The following is a 21,381-nucleotide window of genomic DNA, read 5'->3' as shown; positions in this document are numbered from 1 at the left end:
AAAGTTTCATTTTTTTAATTAACTTACCCAAAAGCAATATTGATAATCTGTGAGTTACATTAACAAACGCACGGCGAAAACGACACCTGAAAGACATCTTTGGACTAGTGGATTCCAGATACTTCACATCTGTCACATTAGTGACATCCATCCCATTAGGGTCACTGCTGAGACACCTATTCAAAAATATACAGTATTTACGGAAAAAGATACATACTGTTAGAAGAAATTAAGTTAAGAAATAAAGACTACTTACTTTATGCCAACATCTTCCCCACTATTCAAGATCCATTGTAATGCTGTGTTAAGTACACTTTCATATTCTGGATCTAAATTCTGTCAAAAAACCAAATATTAGTGAATGATTTCATAAATAAGCAGAAAGTCATCATGCCACAATAAAAGTAAGATACTGCATAGATTAGTAGCCAAATTATGTGGTTTTGTTCTTGATTCTTCAGATTTTGCCCAAGTGTTCACTACACAAAGTGAATCTATACATGCTATGAGTATTTAACAGACTTACTAACATTCCTCAAATTAAGGGCTGTTTGAAATATCAACCCATGATCACTGGTTTATTAACAATTCTAACCTACAGCTAGAAAAAATTATTCAGCCACTAGGCAGTGCTCATTGAAAATCTCCTTCAAGTGTAAAACAAACTAGATATAAACGCAGCTGAAAATGGGTCCAGTTGGGTTTTTTTAAGAAGCTTGAGGAAAATCAGTTTTAACTGATATTTTACACAGGCCAGTATGTGTAGTTCCAGAACTGCTATCACTATATAGAAGTTTACTTTTTTTAATTAGATGGTATCAACTATCATAGGAGAACATTCACTGCGATCTGAGCTAAGGCTGTCTCCATAGTTCACATTGGATATTCTTTTGCAGAAGAAGAAAAGCAAAAGTGAAAGTTACTATTTTACATGAAATTATACTCTTCAAAAAGATTTATCTCCATCTTTCCTTTGAATATCACATAATATAACTGGCCTAGAATTAAAGGATAGCAACTTAAGAAAAAACAGTAACTGTTTTATTTTCACTTTGAGAGTAAAAGACTGAAAATTTAATCACTGAACATTGAAACTCTGCAAAGGAGTTATATTTATACTCCCAAAATGAGGAACCATAGGGTTAAATGAGACTTCGCACAAAGTGACAAATTTTCATATGAAATTTCAGAGCCTCTTAGAGCTAGAACAGTTGTCACAATAACAACTGCCATTCTTTCAGCACAATAGAGAGGTAAGACCATCAGTTATCTGGCATCAATTTTTTTCCCCACGTATTCCCACAACACACTGGTTTTGGCAGATATAGAATATCATTACCAAACTATAAACCAATGTTAGCAGGTTAGGACGCTCTTTGCATTGCCCCTTTGTCTACTATGTAAATGTTTGCCAAAATGTAAAATTTCGATGTATTTGTATATTAAGTCACATCAGCTTAACTCCGCCCCCCGTCAAAGAAACCTTACACTCTCTGCCTTTTAAAAGCTTCAAGTAGGTTTCCACTGAATGATACACAAACGTGGGCTAAAATAAACCCTACAGCTGTCAAGGTAAGGCAAGAGTCATCTTTCATTTGGGGAGTAAGGCAGAGGAATGACAGCAGAGAGTGAGATCTCATAATACTGCACACCTATCAAATTAACAAAAAGGCTGCCTTTGAGCATTTCTATTTAAATGCATCCATGAATGGTGTTCTCCATACAGCTGCTGCTCGTCAGGCCCCACTGCACAGATCTACACATCAGCCTCTCCTCCCAAAGAAAGGAAGACAGCATCCTCTTCTATTAAGTCTCAAAACATAGTACACTGATTTCTGGAGAAGCTTCTAGAGATCTGAATTTCATGATTTATTATTTTCATGTTGGTTAACTATCTTCATCAATGCAAGTTTTGCCCTGGTGTTTTAACTAAAGGGAAAAAACCTGCATGCCGTTGAAGCACTACTACCTACACTTTTGTTGCAATTAAACCAGTGTCTTTCACCTTCCCACTCACCCAAAATCTCACTACATTCCCAAATAAAAAAAAAAAAATTAAATAGCATGTGTTAAAGACATCAGTTCCAAACATATCCAAATAGCAGTCAATACTAAGTCAAATTTTAGTCCATACACTAGACAGGAAATCAGGCCTTACCAACTGGTAACTTATACAAATCTTATATACAACCAATGAAAAATACCTCTTTTGCTTACTTTTAAATATGCAGCTGCCTCCTGGACGGTAAGATTTCTTTGAATAGAGCTGCCACATTCATGTTCCCCTGGTAAAATTAAACTTCTGTTTATTTTGATGTACTTGTTACTGCATTATATAAAATAAAAATCACTAAACAAAAGCTCACAGTTAATATAATCTACACAAACAGCAGTAGCTCCATAATACTCACAAGTTCTGCTAAAAACATGGGAAAATCTCTGGACAAATTTCTCCTTTAGAAAAAGTTAAAAAACCTGAGGACTGTTATAGCTGATATGTACAAATCACATCAACACAACTTCATGTATTGCTTAAAGTGTATTTTGGTATTTATACTGAAAGTAGAACAAAAGGTAGTATGAAGAACTATCAAAAGGACGTTACCATAATAAAACAGTTGCTGTACCCTGACTCAACTTCTTCCAAATAACTTCCATTTGCTCTGAAACATGTTATTATCTTTTATACAGACCAACTTAGCTCCAGTTGCAACATATGCATAATAGTATTTCGGGCACCGTGAAGTTACTACATTTTAGATTGTTCCAAGTTATCACCTTCCTGAACATGCACAAAATCCCAATATGGTCTAGAACTTGTGGTTTTACCATCCTCCCAGTTCTTTTGGAAAATATGCAGAAGTAATCAGGAAATAAGGTATTATGTGCACAATCAGTCCTCAGTGTCACATGCCATCATCTTCCTCATTTTTTTTGCTAAGCTGAAGGTACCCAATTCATGCAAAAAAGATACATAGTGACTTGGTGTTGGTATGACTGTCACAGAGGAAAGGAAAAGGTCTAAGACCAGTTTTATCTATCACTAGGTCATAGTTTCTGAAAAACTGTCATGGAGTGGCAAATCACATTTTTCCTGATCTTTCTAACAAAAACAACAACAAATTCCTAGCATCTATAACTATGACTTTGCTGCCAAAACAATAAAATAGGAAACAACAAATCCAGTTTTTCACTGGCTCAGGGTTAAGTTTGCCTTACCTTCTCAAATCTATGCCAAGTTGTACTATTCCCAAAGCCACAGCAAGGCTAGGAAAGTTTAAGATACTCTTGAATACACAAACACGATCCTTTGATTATACTCTTACAATGTATTTTGAGTTGGAATTGCTCCACACTGGAATACCCTTTAAATGGAGCAACTCTGGGTATTAATCCCCTACACAAAGGAGAACATTCAAGGCAGTCTGAGCAAAAATTTGGGAACACTAGCAAGTTATGGAGAAGCATCTTCATGTCTCATTCCCAGTAGGGAGTTCCAAAGAAATCAGTGTTTCTATGAAGCAAAAGCCTTTCTCAGACTGCTAAAGCCAAGTTTTGTTTAATACACTTCAACAGACTTAAGTGAATTTGGCCTTGCAAGCACATAAGCATTAACAGGGATGCTCTTCTCTTACTGTTGGGTTATGCAGGAATAGGAACACTTAAGAGTGTTCATATGCTATCTGGCTTCAAAGCGCTGCTGGAACTAGGCCTGCGTGAATGCACCGATTTTCACACAAGCACTGAATAAAGAACACAAAACTTTAAAAGTTGTTTCACTTGATAATGAACATGCAACATCTTAGACTTTCAAAGTGCCTGATTCTACCTGTAACAGCAAAACTACAGAGATTGTCGGTGAAAACTGACACCCCCTTTGCCAAAAAATACTCTGAATTTAGAAGTCTGCACCAAAATTAGTGTTATGGACTACTTTTGTATGTAATTTAGGCAGACAATCCTTTTGTGCAGCGTAAACTCTACAACCTGTAAATTTAAATGTATACTCATCAGTCATTTCATATTTCAAGACTAGCAGAACTGGGGTAACTATGTATCATACTTACACAGTCTGTAGCGCAAACATTGTTTTAAATCTAGAACTGATGGAATAAATACAACAAAAAATGTATCTCTGTAGAAGCCATATGTACAATCTCAATCAGGTATTAAGTTGTATGACATGAACAAGTCTGATAGGTATTCATCCATTTAAGCTTTTTTTGTTGTTTAGCAAGACCTGAACCCTTCCTGGGGTCTTTCTAATACAGAAAAAGCATGTCAGCCATAACTTGACTGAACAAAACAGCTTGTGAGAGCAGAGGGATGAGACCCTTCTGCTTAGGAGCTTTTGTTTGGTTGGTTTTTGGTTTTTAATTATCTAGATAAGCAGGAAAGCCCATTAATGAAATAAGAAAATACAAAGGGTGAGGTTGATACACAGAAAACAAACAAACAAAAACCACCACACAAGCAGAAGACCAGATCGTGAAAAATGAATTCTTAAAAACAAGTTTCAGGATTCATTTTGGATTTTCAATCTTATGAGAACACAGTATTACCTCTTACAGAAGGACAAAAGCTCCCTTAGATGGGGGACTACTGGATTACTTCAGTAGTTTTAAACTCTAATCTTACTTGCCTTCTTCCAGGAATTAAGTTTATGCAGTATGTAGTCACCACACTGAATTCACAGCTTCTGGTCTCATCTTCAAAAACCAGAAGACAGTTTCCTTGCAGTCCTGCTTCTGAAAATTTTTTTCAGACTATTCCCTCTGAACAAGTTTAACAGTTAAAAACACCTTTGCTGCTCCCTGACTATGTCAAAGGCCCATCAGTGCAAACTTCCCTCATGCAATGCTGGGGGGAGAAATAAAAATCACTTTCACCTTGCACCCCACTCTTGAAACAGGCAAACTAATCAGTTACGGAGTTTCAGTCCTGTACAAAAAGCTGTTGGAGATGCAGTTTCTCATTCCAACCCATCTATTGCTGAGAACCATTTAATAACTTTCTTCTGAGAAACTCATGAATTTGAAAGCCTGCAAAAAGTTAGGCAATTCACAAGTCAGACAACCTTCTGTTTTACTGCAAACAGCAGGATATTCCTATATGCCATTTCAGTCACCGCTTTTAGCTAATAGTTCTGCAAATTAAGGCTTACTTTGAATAACTTTGGTGCAATCGTTAACCACTTGGCCTGGAAACCCACTTTCCATAGTCTGAGCCAAAAATGTTTCCCAACTGTTCCATTTGAGGCCCTATATCCAGGAACAAAACTGAAGCAGACACAAAAAAAGCCCCCAACTTTACACAGGTCTGCTGCAAGACACATCTGAGCTCTCTGTAAAAACTGCCCCTCTTAAAATGTCTATTGTGAGCTTACAGAAAGCATGGATCTTTGTGCTCAAACTTTTCTTGGACACAGATAACTTGAAAGTAAAGGACAGTCAGAGCACCATTCTACTTGCCTTTGTAGGGAGGTGAGAAGTAACACATCCCTGCAAAGATCACAAAATTTCCTTTTAGCTTATGTTAGTGTACTTGGGCAAGCCACATAAGTTCAGTTCTTCTCCTAGAAATACCAACAAAAAGCAACTACACCCTCAGTTCTAAACAAACATTTAAGTGTGTTCTCATTTTCTGTATTGAAAGCAATTGTAAGGCAGATTTGCTTTTCCATACAGGCTGGAATATTTGAAACTCACTTTCTTTGGGGCATTTAGCTTAATTTATGAGCTGCAGCACATACATTTAACAGAAACAGTCAGCATTTTAAAGTATTTGCTTTATAATGTAAATCATTCTCTCATTTGGTACCAGAACCAAAACCCAGTGGAAATCTAACACTTTAAGGAACACAGGAATTTAGCACAGATCTCTAGCTTGTAGCTTGATGTAATACTATTTGCTTTTTGTATTGGTTGAATGTATACAAAGCATTTGTTTAGCAGGTCTCATGCTTAGAGGTTACTTGCAGCAGGACACTAAGTAGACAGTGAAAGAAAAGCAGGAATAGAACAAGTGTTGAGAAAGCAAGTAAGAATGCCCAATCTCCTGAAGATAAATTCAACAGTTTAGTAACGCTGCAGAAAATCAGAACTTGCTAAATAGTCTTTAAATCACTGGTTGGAAACTGCACAGTATCAATCACCTGCAGAATTGAAGACTAAGGAGTGTCAGATGACACTTGAAATAATATTAATGGTTAGTGCTTTGCCAGGATTTTCTTCTCGTCATGGACTTAACGGTAAGCCTTATTACGTGTGGAAGTCTAGTTTACCCCTGTATCTCAAGGACCTGTGCTGTCCATTAGCTCAGAAGGAAACTGTCTGAATCCAATGGATCATCACTCTGTGGAAAATGCCAAGCAAAAGAAACATCTAACTAAATAAGAATTCTTTACGTAAAAGAGAGTAGGATCATACCCATGGGTAGCTGGCTGCTTCTTGTGGATATAGTGGTTTGATTTATTCATTTTGCAAGCCTGACTGAAAATGGATATGATCTACTGAAGTCTCCCCACGAAAGACAAAGGCATTCAGTAATTAACATGTGCCTGAAGGAAGTCTAGTTTAAATAAAGCATGTATTTTGGTTTGGGAGAAAGTGATAGGCACTCAAATATATACTGTCTATAAAAAGCTGCTGCTTTGAAGAAAGGCTAAACCATTAGACTAGAACAGGAACACAAAGTTTGACTCAGAACTGGACAAGTAGGCACTGCTTCTCCCTAGAGTTTCTTTTAAGGTAGACATTACTAACTATAGGTTTGGCAGACCAGTAATTCTGAGGAAAAGTGATGCATTAAAGGCAATTTATTTTTATACAGGATCATTACATCATATTAAAGCATCACAGTACCGAATAGGCATCTACAGTATACACAGTATATTAAGTCAAATAACATTAACAAACTGTTACCCTGACTTTTTCTTCCTTCAAACAACTTGCAGTGTTTTACCTTCTAAAATACAAGCCCCATCACTACTTCTCCAACTGAAGTTGACAAGGCAAGAAACTAGCTCAGGAAAAATATAAGTAGTCTAATAAAACAAAGAGGGCTAGAAAACAAGTTCTGCAGTGACCATCTTCATGGTAGTCAAGATACAGAACAGACTACTGCAAGTTTCCAGCCTGCCTTTTTAATATTAATAGTTATAACATGAACAAATGATTCATAGCCAAGCATGAAATGAGAGAAACTTTTCCAAGTATGTGACACACAGACCTGAAAAGCAGCGCTTTTAGTAAAACTATATTCCTTTTTCTTCTCTTTTCTGAAGTGGTGCACTGAATACAAAAGCAACACTTTTAAACCCTTTATCTCTCTAGCAGCTTTCTCTGTTCTGTGCTTTTCAAACAGCTTCCAGAGATTGTGCCAGGTCTACATCAATCCAGTATTCAAAAATGGACGGCAGACTTCTACCTCTCATACCTTAAGAAACTTGGCATAGAGGATAACTTCTGCCTAAGTACAGACGAATTAAGTAATTTTTCAGACTGTATGAAAGCTACTCTGCCAGGTAATCTCACAATACAGCTTCAGTTTGGGGGATCATCTAACCAAAAAGGATAGGTATATTTTTTTGAAAGTACTAAAGATCCTTCTGGCCAGGAATAGACTAAGAGAAGTTGGTACACCTTTGAGACCTGGGGAAGACAGCAGTTCTCAGAGCATACAAAATCCTCCAAGGCAGACAGGTAAACATTTTTATAAGTGTCATTGCACATAAGTAAGCCCCAGTTAGCGAAGAAAATTCCTTTTCTTTCACAAATGTAGAAATGAGGTGCCAAACCTTTTAATCGAGGCAAGTCCATTGTTTATTGTATGGCCACCAGAGGGCCAGATGACACACTGAGGAATCTAGTATTTCCACTCCACAGAAGTCAGCACACAGCTGTGGGTCTCCTACAACATTCCTACACATGACAAGTTAGCTACCCCATATGGGAAAAAAAACCCACAACCTTTTGGTCCTAATGATTTATAGCACAGAATTATCTACTACCATCTATTAAGTATGAAATAATTTGAAACAGATAAAAACGTATCAAGAGGTAATTGACCTACAAAAGATCAACACTGAAAGACATTCAGTTAGAAAGCAACAAAATGAAGAATAAAAAGCAACTATTATTTTGCATGCACTCAGGTTAAACATCATTCATTCACTATTTTGGGTTAAAGAATAAAATAAAGAAGAAATTTGTGGGTTTTGTCCTAACATCAATTTATTCACTGCAGATATTGTAAATGCTCTGGAAACAACAAGTTTTTGCTGGAAGTTTACTCTTGCAATTTAAACGTCTTACAGAACAAATTTCTTACAGATTTCCTATATAGCTCTGACACATTAAATTGTCAGCCTTGTATCTGACAGAGTTGTTTCCACATTTTTTAATGTTTGAGAAATGGCTGTAGCACTTGGTAATAGTTTAAAAGCCTTCTTGGTGAAACTTGCTGTTGCAAAACAAATAGTTGGCACAAAGAACAGTAAAGCTTAAAAACAAAAAATCCTGAGCCACTGCCTCTTAAACATATTATGGATTGAATAAGCAGGGATGATAAAATAAATGGCTTAATAGTTATGAAATAGATTCTATGGTAACTCACACTGAGCAGATGCCAAAGCTATAAACACAGTCTTAACTTTACCATTTCCTGATTGTGATGTGCAAATATCTACGCAGTTTAAAGCTGTATTAAATATGACTCTAGGCAAAAGCACTGTATTTTATACTTTGAATACTCAATAATAATAATCCTAACCACCATCTCTGACACATTACAATATACAGCATTTTTCATTACTATATAATTAGTATAGTTAAGTTGGACTATTTTGTCTAACAAGGCAATCTTGTTCAACCACTGCTGTGCATTGTATTAGTACCCATTTTCTGGTTGTTACAAAGTATTTGTTTTTCAGACTTTTTTCCACTATAGTGAAATAACTACCTTTAAAAGAAATACATATTCCTCTCCACATATTTGAAGCTTTTAATGATATCAGGTTCATAAAGCATTAAGACATTAGATCAAAAACCATACAGGATCACAATACTCAACAGCCTATCCTCTTAAGTAAAAAAACCAACAACATTGCAACAAAAGGTGCTACACTGGTGAAAAAGGCAGCGTAAGTATACTAGAAATGGGATTTCTAGTTTCCCAAAAATGAAACTCTAAATGGCTATCAGGGCCCCAGCATATACTAGGTGCTGCAAATCACCATCTGAGCACAGACTTCTTTGTCGCTGTTGCTATAACACTCTTCATCACAGTATTTTTGAAGTGTTACCTGCTACTTGTGCCAATTTATCATGAAGTGCATATAAGCTGCTCATCATGAGACTTCTTTCATCTTCCTGGAATTAGAAAACACATTATTAGTATAGATGTATTTTCTTCCATTTACCCCAAAAAATCTTTATATACCATGAGGGAAAAAAAATTGGTTTTACACACATGGGTTGAAAGCTGTAGTGTTTCACACAACAACGATGCAAGCACTAGATTTTGAATCAAAGTATGCACAATATTAATTTTTCAGTTCTTGATTGAAACTAAACTAGATTGCTGCCTGGACTGATGGATCTGCCTGTTAAAACTGATAGCTAAAGTTATTTTAATACTACTGAGAGAACAGTGCAGTGACCCAAAAGAAGTCTGGTGGGTTTTGGGGTTGGGGTTTTTTTGATAGCTACTATAAAAAATTTCTGAAAGTTTTTGTTTTATTCTTAATAAGTGTGCACTGACACTTCATACAAGGCAATCTAAAGTACCACCTGGTCATATTCCTGTGTAAAATTCATAGGCAAGTATCATTTTTGTGGTCTACTTTCAAAACTACACTAACTTAATTAAAAAAACAAAAAAACCAACAACGCACATCACAGAAAGCTGTGGACTATGCAGTCTTGCTTATACTTCCTGCATATGCCACTAGTATAAAAAGACCTAACTCCCAAAACAAGCATAAATATGAGATGTCATATAATTGTTAATTACAGGGGAATTAAACTTACTAGGATAGAGCAATTTCATTGACATTTATCCAGAAACGTTTTATACTAGAAGAAATTATTTAAAATATGAATATGAGGAACATGAAGTTACATACAATGAGTACTAACAGCTATTCTAAAACATCAGGGGGTTTTAGTGGTTTTTTTTGTTGTTGTTGGTTTGTCTTTTGAAGTTGGCTCTGCCTCCTGGGGCAGAGTCAAATGGCTGAGATAAGACTAAATCCTTTATTCAGAAAACATGCAAGGAAAATAATTCTCCAGTTTGTGCATCTGCTGATTATATCCACATTGAAAAAACCTAAATATATTTTAAGTTTAGTTCCCTGATGCACCAGCGCTGTCTATTTTAAACACTCCAAATTTCTTCCTTACAGAAACCGCTACCAAAAGCCAGAATACTTGTTTCATTGATCAAACATTTGACAAATTAATTCCCATACATGGTATCAGCAATTACCAGCATCACCTCTCTCTGTTCTGGTCCTACAAAAGAGATTAAACTGGTATAGTTGGTACCCCCCAGAAAACTAACCAACTTTATTAATTCATTTCCTGGCTAGAAAATACTGGGCATGTCAGAAGAGGAAAATCAGTCCTCCACCACACACGCACCACCACCAGCAGCAGCCCATGCTTCATCTATTTCCCAGAAGGTACACCCATAAATTCACTAAAAGCTACACCAAGACAGATATGTGAAACATTTTTGTGACCAAATTATTTTCTTAAATTAATGGTCAGACCACCCAAAGGAACTGAACAGCATAACCTCTGACAATCAAACATCAAGCGTGGGCCAGGATTACTAGGGAAGAGTACACGGGAAACTCAGAAGAAAGTAACATACAAAACAGGTTCTCAAGCTGCCGTATCCAGTGCACAAGACGCATTCCCTCTGCACTACTGAAGTCATTCTGAAAGAATCCTCACAATTTACTCCACAAAATTAAATTTGTTCAAAAGATTCAGAAACATTTTCTACTCAAGAAACTAGCCAAGGCTGCCTACTTAAAATACGCAATTACTCACTTCTGGAGAGCTCAATCCTAGACAAAAATAAAAAACCCAAACAAACAACAACAAAAAAATCTCACACAATTATCTTGCAATACTTGATTATATATGCCTAGCAAAAGCATATCGGTATGTTTGTACAGGCAGAAAGTCTGAAGGCCAAAAGAGAGAACCACCAAAACGCAGGCTGCAGAACTAAGAATAGTACCGATACCTTCAATAGTAACATCTCAAAAATGGTTATCCCAACATTCCAGTTGAAAGAGTAAATATAGGAACAAGTAACAGAATAGAATCAAAGTTAAAAAAAAGACTTTAACTTGTTAATCAATTTTCTGAAGGAGGCTAACCCTTGCTCTTCTGTGGCACTAAATAAGATTCTGGAGTTTCAAGTCAATCATCTCTTACCAGCTGTCCTTTCAAGGCTGGGAAGCCAAATGGTAACAGTAAGAGACAAAAGTTTCAAGACTAGATTTATTAGTTAACACCACAATTCTTCCTCATAGCTCCACACCACAAATTATGTAACATTGTTTTTATATAAAAAGCAACCAGCATGCCACATCCAAATCTTTTAATCCCACTTATATTGCCAGAGATGAAAAACAAAAAGTTAAAACATTACAATTGCAACAAACCTGTTAATCTCATTCAAAACATTCTGAAACTGCATCCTTCCAAACTGATCAACATTGGTTTTATACAATCATTTGACATACTAAAATCTCATTAAATGGGTTTACTTACTTCTATTTTTTGCAGTTGTTCACTGAAGGGATTCTTGACTGTCAAAAAAAGAGAAAAAATTAATTCTGGAGTCTGAAAATACTAAAAGGGTATACCAACCCAGTAGCTTTATGACAACACTGTAATCTTTAGATAAAAACGCATCCATAATATGAAAAATAACAATTAGACAGCTATTAACCTGTGCCTTAACTCCACATTTGATACTGTGCTATACTACCATTTAGGTTAAACGAGAATCTTCTCTCCAAATTCCACAGCTATTTCCATGCAAACAAAACTCTGACATTTGCCAAACTCTTGCTTTAATGACTCAATTGCATTGAAATCACAGTTTGAAGGTTTTACATTTAGTGTATAGTTTAACAAGGTAAACTTACTTTTTTACTAAGAAATAATCTTTACAACACAAAGCTCTACAACTCATCAGCATTTTCTGTTTTGACAGAAGCAAGAGATGACATGCTGAGAGAAAGTGCAGTGTGACTAAATGACCATTCCCTCCTTTCTAAATAAAAAGTTTCCACAGCTCCCAAAAGCACAAGTTTATCTATTATATTCTTCTTGGCTACAAAAGGAAGAGAAGTTGAAATCAGAGAAGTAATTTATGCTATGCTTCCGCTTAAGATCAAGTTGGTAACTGAAAGTTTACCAAAGCAGGAAGCAATCACCATTAAAGCATACCGTCTTGCTTTTCTAAGCCACAAACACGTTTCACCCACAGTTTGACTTTATACAGAAATCAGCAGTTCTATGTGCTATTCAAACAGTAAATGAAGCTTCTACTGACCACACTTGAGGGAAAAGAAGAGAAGAGGAGGGAAAAGAAAGCAAAAAAATAAAGAGTACTTTTCACTACTTCTAGGTCTCATGCATTTGCATACAGAAATCTGGAAGAAATCTCAGTCTGGGAAGAATTGCATGCATTATGAAATCCTGCAGTTCAATTTCTACACCAAGGCACAGTAAAAGACAAATACTACCTTAAGTACCGTCCAAGATACGTAATTCCATTTACATGGTGTAATTACCCCACACACACACACACAGGTATTGCAGCTGGTCACATAGCATTTCTGCTTGCATCCGAAGGTAACTCAGCAGCAGCCTCTGACAGAGCTACCAACCTGACTGCTTACAAGGTACTACCCACGCGTAATGATACTGACAAAGCAAGGGCTGCCTCCGCAACAGTCAGCTGATCCACAGTATCCCGACTCCTCAACCATAACCATGATTAAACTGATCAGTTAATTTAGTTATAAATGGGGAAAATAAGATCAAAGTGGACACACTAGATCATATTCATAGCAAGATTTCTCATTTAGGAGAAATGGAGGATACAAAAACTAAGGACCAACCGACTTATAAACCAGGGGTCCCCTAACCTTCGCTAAATGTCATCACATCCAGATAAGTAACTGGGGGAAAAAAACAAGATTTTATAACAAATAAAAATAATTATTTGTAAAACAATGTGATTTTTATTATCTGCACAAACTTCCATAGCACTGTCGGCAGGAGCCAGATGCTAACCCACTTCACCTTCGTCTTGAAAGGCAAGTTTGAAGTGGGGATGACTACCATTTCATGGCTCCTACATGCAGCAATGGTAAGGAACTACAATTACAACCAACAAATTATGTATAAAACAGTGGGGCAATGAAATGCTTTCCGAGTGAAGAAGAAAGCTTGACTCTCTGAAACTTTGCAACCAACAGTCTGTCCACATACCCGAGCTCAGAAGAAAGTTAAGGGTGCTACCTACCCAACAGCAGTAAGCACTTCAGCTTCCTGACAGCAACAGAAAAAAAATACAGAACCACCCAAACACAGGGACTGGTTTTCACAGACATCTGAATACTTGATTCAGATTTCAGATTTAATTAAAACTAATAGTAGCAAATTTTGTTCAAGCACTCTTGTAAACCAAGCCCTATACCACTTCATGATTTCATTCTATAGATGCAAATTCTCAGACACTGCCTACTAGATTATCAAGCTACCAACTTTATAAAGCTTCTATGTATTTCATTCATTAACTCAACAGAACATTCCCAGCACACTAAACTTTTAATCTAAATAGCCTAAAATAGGATTAGAGAAACACAACCAAGGCTCTAGATGACTACCAGCCTCCCAGTTTGATCATTAGTTATCCAGACAGGATAATTATGGTCTCTTCCCAAGGTCAATCTTATTGAGCATACATGAAATCTTGATTATATTGTTTAGATGGAAAGGGGCAGGAAAGGGGGGCAGGCATGAGACGCAACAGTGCATAGATTTCAATATACCTGACAAACACATTTTAGCTCTGATGAAAGAGCCACGGTACAAACACAAATGCAGTATTTCCATGCCTGCAAAAATGCAAACAGAAAACTGTCAGCTGCAATTCTACATATGCTGGAACAGCACAGAAATGAAGGCAATGGTGTTAGACTTTCCCAGCACCACAATCCCATTGCAAAGCCAACCTCACATGTGACCAACTTCATATTCTGATAAACCGGAACACTGAATTCATGAAGCAAACCAGATGAGATGTCAACGTTTGCCTCTCCTTCACAAATACATAGTGGTTAAAGTGACAAAGGGGAAAAAAAAAGATGACTCCAAAATTATCACAAAAATTTGACAGTCCTTGTAATTCATTATTTTAACTCACCCTATAGGATTTCCATGAAACCCCTCTGAAGTTAGTGATTTTATGGCAAGTTTAGGATGCCTGAAGGCTTAAGAGGCAGGTATGCTAAATGCAACTGCAACAATTATCAGCTGCATATGCAATTAACAACTGTTAATTAATCTGCACCATTTACCACACAACCTTGAGTTAATACGGCCACTCCTTAACTACTTCAGTAACTCCTCTGTTCTGAATCCACCCTTCTTTCTTTTGTCGGGGATCTAAGATCTTACCAAATCCTCCCATGTGCTCCAGCCACAGATGTAGAGTTTTCACTATATTTCATATAGTGAGATATATATATATTTCAATATATTACATAAACATTATTCATACAAAAGGTTTCTTGACAGTTCTTAAAACACCCAAGTTTTAAGAGTAAGAAGTTTTCCTCTACCAAACTAAGCATTTTTAATAACAAATTACGAAAAGTTTTTTATATGAACGTACCATACTTCCAAAGCTCCTCTTTAAAAAGGTTCAAGAGCTCTACTATACAGCAATAATTACCAGCCTTGCAAGTAGTCTATTTTTATGAACTTTAAAGAACCAATTCTCATCTACTTATACTACAGAGCTAAAAACCATAAAGATAATTTTCCAAAACAGGAATCTCTTTGACTGTTGTCTCAGGGGGTCTTCTCTCTAGATTAGCCAATGAACTGACAACCACATCCACTGCCCTCCAAAACAGAAGGGATGCAACAAACCAGCTGGACGCAGCAATCTTTGTCCATTAGAACTCCACAGACAGCAATAAAGCCATGAGAAGCATAGCAGTTTTACCTGGTCACACATGAATACTAGCTGCAGGATAAAAAAAAAGCAAGAGTACTTTCACAGAAGACAGATCTCAAAAACTTGACAAAGGGAACCACACCAACTCCCCTAAAAACACTGTAACAGCTAAACATTCTGCTTCAAAGTTTGATACATTGGGAGAAGAGCTTTACTCCTAGCAAGGTGTAATGATAATATAATAGGATTATTTGGCCAGATATAGAAGGAAACAAAAAGTAAGTACACTAAGGGACATAGTCTTCACACAAAACTTGATTTCAGAACAAGAAAGGATATGCCATTTAAATTCCATTTTTAAGAAGTTATCTTATTTAAATGCTAATAAATCAAGAACAAGACAGTAAGATTACCAAAAAGCCTGCAAAAGAAATCAAAGTGGCATACAAATATTGTTCTGGTTAACAGAGAAGTCTGCTAATGACCCTTAGAAGTACACGCTAATTAGTAATTTACACACATTACTGTTGGGACAAGCTGTAAATGACGACTTGCAGACTACCAGAATTCCTCAGAATGGCAGAACTGGTCTGTCTCAAATAACAAGAAGTCACCAATACAAAGCTAAGGGTCACAGCACGGCTCCAAAGCATTCCAGCCAAAGCTGTCAACACAAACACATATACCAAGCCATCTCACAAGAGATGCTCAACTTTAGGAATCTAAGTGCAGTCAGTGTCAACATACAAGGTTATTTTTTGCTAAAATACAGAAGGTTTCATCTTTAAAGTAACAATAAAGCCACTCATCATCATCACCACCACTCACTTTCCACCCTAACACATTACTAAGAGTTGCAGACAGTCACAGTATTTACAGGGCTTTAGTTTTCTTGAGTAAGGCAAACAGGGAGCACAGAGTGGGATTTCTTCTCTTTTTCAAAGCATGGTTTAACAGACATGAAGTTGCAGCCTAACTGCAGACATTCACAAACATACAAATCAGCCTCTCTAGTCTCAATGACACAAGTTCCAAAGACTGACAGCTTCACAGGCAGTCATACACAAATAAAAATACCTTTGCTTGGGACATAAGCTAGAACCACATCATTAACACGGTACCAAAGTAAGGGATTCTGTTACCTTCTGGTCACCAAACCAGGATGCCAGAAAGTAGCTAATCTTTCCACTACAGCTATCTCCTATGTACTGTGGTACCTTGCCCTGAAGCGTTGCTATTCTTACAGTTTCAGTATTTAATACACTTCAACAGATAACATCAAAACTGAAGTATGAAGAACAGTCACACCACGACAAAGCAAGGATTCAACTAGCCCAGAATCCTGCCTCCAGCAGTAGCAAGTTTTACTCTTTTCAGAGACACCTGTTCCTAACTGGAGGCAGGAAATCAACAGAACAGTGGCAAGAATGAGTGCCAGAGCATAAGCATGTAAAGTATATGCTGATACTTCAACAGAATATTCTCCCAGCCATAAAAAAAAAAAATCTGCACCTCAGAAGCTTCCCAAGACAGAAAGAAGTGGCTTGCCTTCCCCCCTCCCTGCCCTAAATTATCAACTCCAATGTATTTTTCCCTACCAATTTGTCTAGTCCCACATTAATCCCAAGCAAGCTTTTAACTGCAGCAACATATGGTCACAAGGAGTTCCACAACTTAAATACGCATGTGTGAAAAGCCTGTTTCTCTGCTTACTCTGAACTTTTTAACTTGAAAAACTCTTCCTTATACTAGAGGAAACAGCAAATAATCACTCTATTCACCTTCTCCATAATACTCATGCCTTTACTTCACTCAGTCTTTCCGTTGGTCCTCACTCTTCCACACTCATGAGTCCTATTGCTCCTTGCTATGAAAGCCATACTATGCTTTCGATCATATTACTACTTTCTGAACCTTTTTGAAGCTCTGTTATGTCCTTTCTGAGGTTGGAGAACAGAGTTGGACACCATTCGAAATGACGGAGCACCACAGATTATTAGCGCCACACTGATACTCTCAAATACCCTCTCAAATATACTTTGTTCTCAATTCACTTCCTAAAAAATAGAGAAAGCTGCCATTGATTCCTTTTTGACCTCTACTGAATATTAAGCTAACTTAACAGAATCATTCTAATGCCACAATCTTTCTGAACATAGAGATAATTTGATTTTATAAATGAAAAAGTAACTTTCCAATGCAATTTTAAGGAGCTGTAAAGCCACAGCTACAGAAACAAGAATGATTCCAATTAACCAGTAAGCACTTTATTTCTCAGTGCAATGATACCAAAAGTGCCAAATATCATCCACACAAGGATTCAGCAACTGCACTGCAACACAGGCTTGCACACAGCAGCAGCTTGTGCAGAAGCAAGTATGTTCCTCCCTGCAAATAGAAAAGTACTTTCCTTCTCCCTAACCACCACGTCAAAAGCAGACTAATCTCAAAACAGAAACAGTATTTTTTTTCCACATTTGTCCTGTAAAGGAGTGTTCAGTAAAGGAATAACCTGATGCTTTCCATTAGAACTTACTTCATCAAAAAAACAACATTAGCTGGATAATATATTGTTATCAGAGGAAGCAACAATACTGGAAGCACAGCTACCTGAAATTGGCCTTTAGCCCAGCCTTTTTATACATGACCTTGGAAACAAGTTCTCAATAATTTTACAATCCAAGTATTTTCAACATTAACTAACAGATTCTAAAAAAACTCTAAAAACAGCTGAATCTTTCCTTAACAGTTCTTCAACTGCCTCAGTTTAGAGTGCTTTTATTGATAATTTTTCCCCAATGTGAATTAATTCTGTTTATGAATAGCTGATATAAGGGTTTATATTGTAACCAAACTATTTCATAATTTTTTTTTTTACATAACCCACCTCTAAAAGAATTAAACCCACCATATTTATGATAGACATGTCAGTTCAGACACATTTTTCTATCAGCCCTGAAAATAGCAGTCTTCACTATTTTAGGTAAAAGGGTAGGAAATACCAGAATTTCTCTTTGGAGTTCTTCACTGCTTCTTAAAAAAAAAGAAACCTCTCCGTATTTTAGCTGTATCACCCTTTCTAGGAATGCTTAAATCTACTCCTGCCTATTTAAATACTGGTTAGAATAGATCTGAATGTTGAAAGATGCTCTTAAGAGAGTCATGTCAATTTGGCCCATATTTAAGAGGAAACACTAGTGTTTTGGAAGAGCTGCTCATCAGATTATTCAGTTTCACAAAAATAAAACAGTAGTTTCATTCTAGTACTTGTATTAATGACTGAAAACCTAGAAATCATAAATTTTGTGCTTAAAAGCTTAAAGATACTTTAATCTGTAGTGCCTGTAGAGATTCCCAATACTGCAAAAGTGAAACAGAATAGCTAGCTGTAAGTCAGTGCTTCAGAACACCACCTTTTTTAAGCAAAAAGCCTTATAAAATAAACCCAGAAGTGAAACAGTTGCCAAGACATCACAGCTGAACTTAGAGGAAGTTTTCACTATATTACTGCTCCATAAATACTGCTGCTGGCTAGAATCTACTGTATTGAAGTGCCCATTCCAAACAGAGCTGATACCTCACATTCACACCTGCAAATACTAACAAAGAGACTGCCTTTCTTTCTGGTCTCCCATTTCCTAAATATAACCATCAACCATAGCAAGACTCTCGGAAGGAAAAAAACAAGGCCTACAGAGCTATGTAACAGACACCACTTTACTTCACTCCTGTGAAGTAAAGGCATGAGTATTATGGAGAAGGTGAACAGGGTGATTATTCGCTGTTTCCTCTAGTATAAGGAAGAGTTTTTCAAGTTAAAAAGTTCAGAGTAAGCAGAGAAACAGGCTTTTCACACATGCATATTTAAGTTGTGGAACTCCTTGTGACCATATGTTGCTGTAGTTTCAAAATGAAGACTATGCAACCTGCCTGTGTGTATGAAAAAAGCATGGAAGTTCATTTTTTCTGCTAGAAGACCCTGTGAAAATAACTATGCAACAGATGAAGGAACAAGTAAAGAAGCCCAAACAAGAACCAATGCAACCACACTGAGAAACAGAACAAGCTTTAGAACACCACTATCAACAAGAAAATACTGCATTTTAATTCCTCAATTTCATAGACAGATAGGAAATTTGAGCAGAAAAGATCTGGGCAGTGTTTCATACCCCTAACTCAGAGAGGCACCATCAGAAGTAGCAAGTGCCAGTCACCAAACACTCCAGACAATACTTCCAGCTGCTACACCCACCCAGGAACTGGTCTTCACCCCAGATGGTACTTCCTCTATGCCTACATTGACCTTCATGAAGCATACTTATTACAAGGGCAGACTTAAGCAAGAGCACATTAAGGTGCTACATTATTTACAAAATCATTTTTCACGATCTGTGTTTCTGGAAAGATAAAACAATTCTTACAATGAAGTACCCTCCAGTTTTATTTCTACCATTGAAAGGAAATGTTTTACAGCAACAGAATTTGCACACACACTCTTTCACATTGCATTACAAAACATACTACATTTCAATGAATAAACAGCTGTCTGTGTTCTATTAAGGAAAAATAGCTCAGGAAAAGTGTATTTGCCATGCATTTTAAAACTTAGGTAATACTGCATTCCTTGCACCCATACACACAGACTCCATTGTAGGTTAGTGTTTATACATAGGAAAAAAAGAAAGAAACCCCACACTAAGACTGCTTCTATCAGCAGTTGCAAAACATTACCAGGAGATATTTAGACTTCAGACACCTACCAGCACTTTACAGCAGGTAGAGAATAACTTGGTTCGCAAGAGAATCAAAATAGGCTTTTGTAACAGTTCTCCCTTCTTCTGTGTTCCCTCCCAAATATTTTATCTCCTTATACTCTGTAAGGTCAAAAACCACCTACAACTTCAATAAACTAACACAAATAAAAAAACCCACAAAGATATTCAGCAGCAGGGGAAACCACCTTGAAAACATGATAGCACAAGAAGCTCAATGTTAAATTAGGAAGTGGTCTGCTTTCCTCAAGGTCCAAAGTTCAAGATGGAGTACAAACTTGCAAAGCAAATGTTATTAAAACACTGATGGTTTAAGAGTCATTGGGAATCTGCAATTAAATATTAGATCTACTGTCACTCTGCCAGGGGACCCAGTCTGGATAGAAACACTCCTGCGATCTTGTACAACCAGAAAGGATTCCTGTCTTGAAGAGCTTCCAGTGTAAAAATATGCAGTTATAACCTCTTCGTCCAGACAGACTTCAGCTACGAAGTATCAGTAATATACTATTACAATATGAACAGTTTACAGCATCTAAAGGGAGGGCACTGACAGGGTAACTCTTAAGAGACCCTCAATCATGAGAGCAAAGACATTAACAAAGTCAAGATAATGATCACATAGGGATTTTTCATACTTAAAACTGGAATTATGCTGTGCCTCTGTCCTTTTGACCACTCAGCATACGTTGGTATATCACTGCTTGCTGCACTAAGAGCAGCAGAACTGCTGAACAATCATCTATACAAAGCCTGAACATGGCAGTAAAACTCTGCCAATAGGTGCCCTAGCATATCCGGGGGAGAAAAAAGAGCTTACCCTATGCAGGACAGAGAGAGGTACCTGCTAGCAGGTCTTTCTCATCATGAGAAAGATGAACTTTCACAGAGAAGGCAGCAGCTAGCTTACCAGAAGTATCCATATTAGCTAAACAGAAGAAGGAAAACTGCCTACCACACAATAGCAGAAGTTTGCAGAGCTCAAAACTAGGATAAACTCAGCTGTAAGTCAAGACATGAACACCACTACTGGAAATTAATAAAAGTAGGCATTATTCAGTGACTTCCATTTTTACTCAGCTGGACTAAGACTTTAGAGAGCTGACTAACCTTCCTGGCTGTCTACCTTACCATTTGTCTGATTGCATAAACTGGCTGGTTCAAATAAAAATTATCTGATGGGAACAACTGGACTACCACACAGCCATACATTACCATTATCCTGAGATATATGCCTTGCCATTGGCTCCTATACTCAGCTGAAAAGTCTGCTTGAACTAAGACTTCCAATGTTATAATTGTTCATTAATTAAACAGGTTATGCTTATTAGTTAAAGGATTACATCAGCATCTTATAGATTAAGCTGATGAATCTTCTAGAATTACT

At 36.9% G+C, this 21,381-nt stretch overlaps 1 protein-coding gene across 3 annotated transcripts in view; it reads right to left on the bottom strand.

Annotated features, from left to right (window-relative positions):
- The window catches only part of LEMD3 (LEM domain containing 3), a 53,309-nt gene that overhangs the window by 17,892 nt on the left and 14,036 nt on the right, over window positions 1-21,381 (bottom strand). For all 3 annotated transcript variants that reach the window (XM_080390756.1, XM_080390757.1, XM_080390758.1), the window contains exons 2-6: window positions 11,793-11,830; window positions 9,305-9,371; window positions 2,218-2,285; window positions 257-336; window positions 28-176 (exon numbers count right to left, since the gene is read on the bottom strand). In XM_080390756.1, the coding sequence (XP_080246882.1) occupies window positions 28-176; window positions 257-336; window positions 2,218-2,285; window positions 9,305-9,371; window positions 11,793-11,830 (402 nt within the window). The remainder of the gene's footprint in view (window positions 1-27; window positions 177-256; window positions 337-2,217; window positions 2,286-9,304; window positions 9,372-11,792; window positions 11,831-21,381) is intronic.

Source organism: Falco punctatus (assembly GCF_963210335.1).
Source record: "Falco punctatus genome assembly, chromosome: 6".
NCBI lineage: Eukaryota > Metazoa > Chordata > Aves > Falconiformes > Falconidae > Falco > Falco punctatus.
This window is presented reverse-complemented; position numbering and strand designations above follow the sequence as displayed.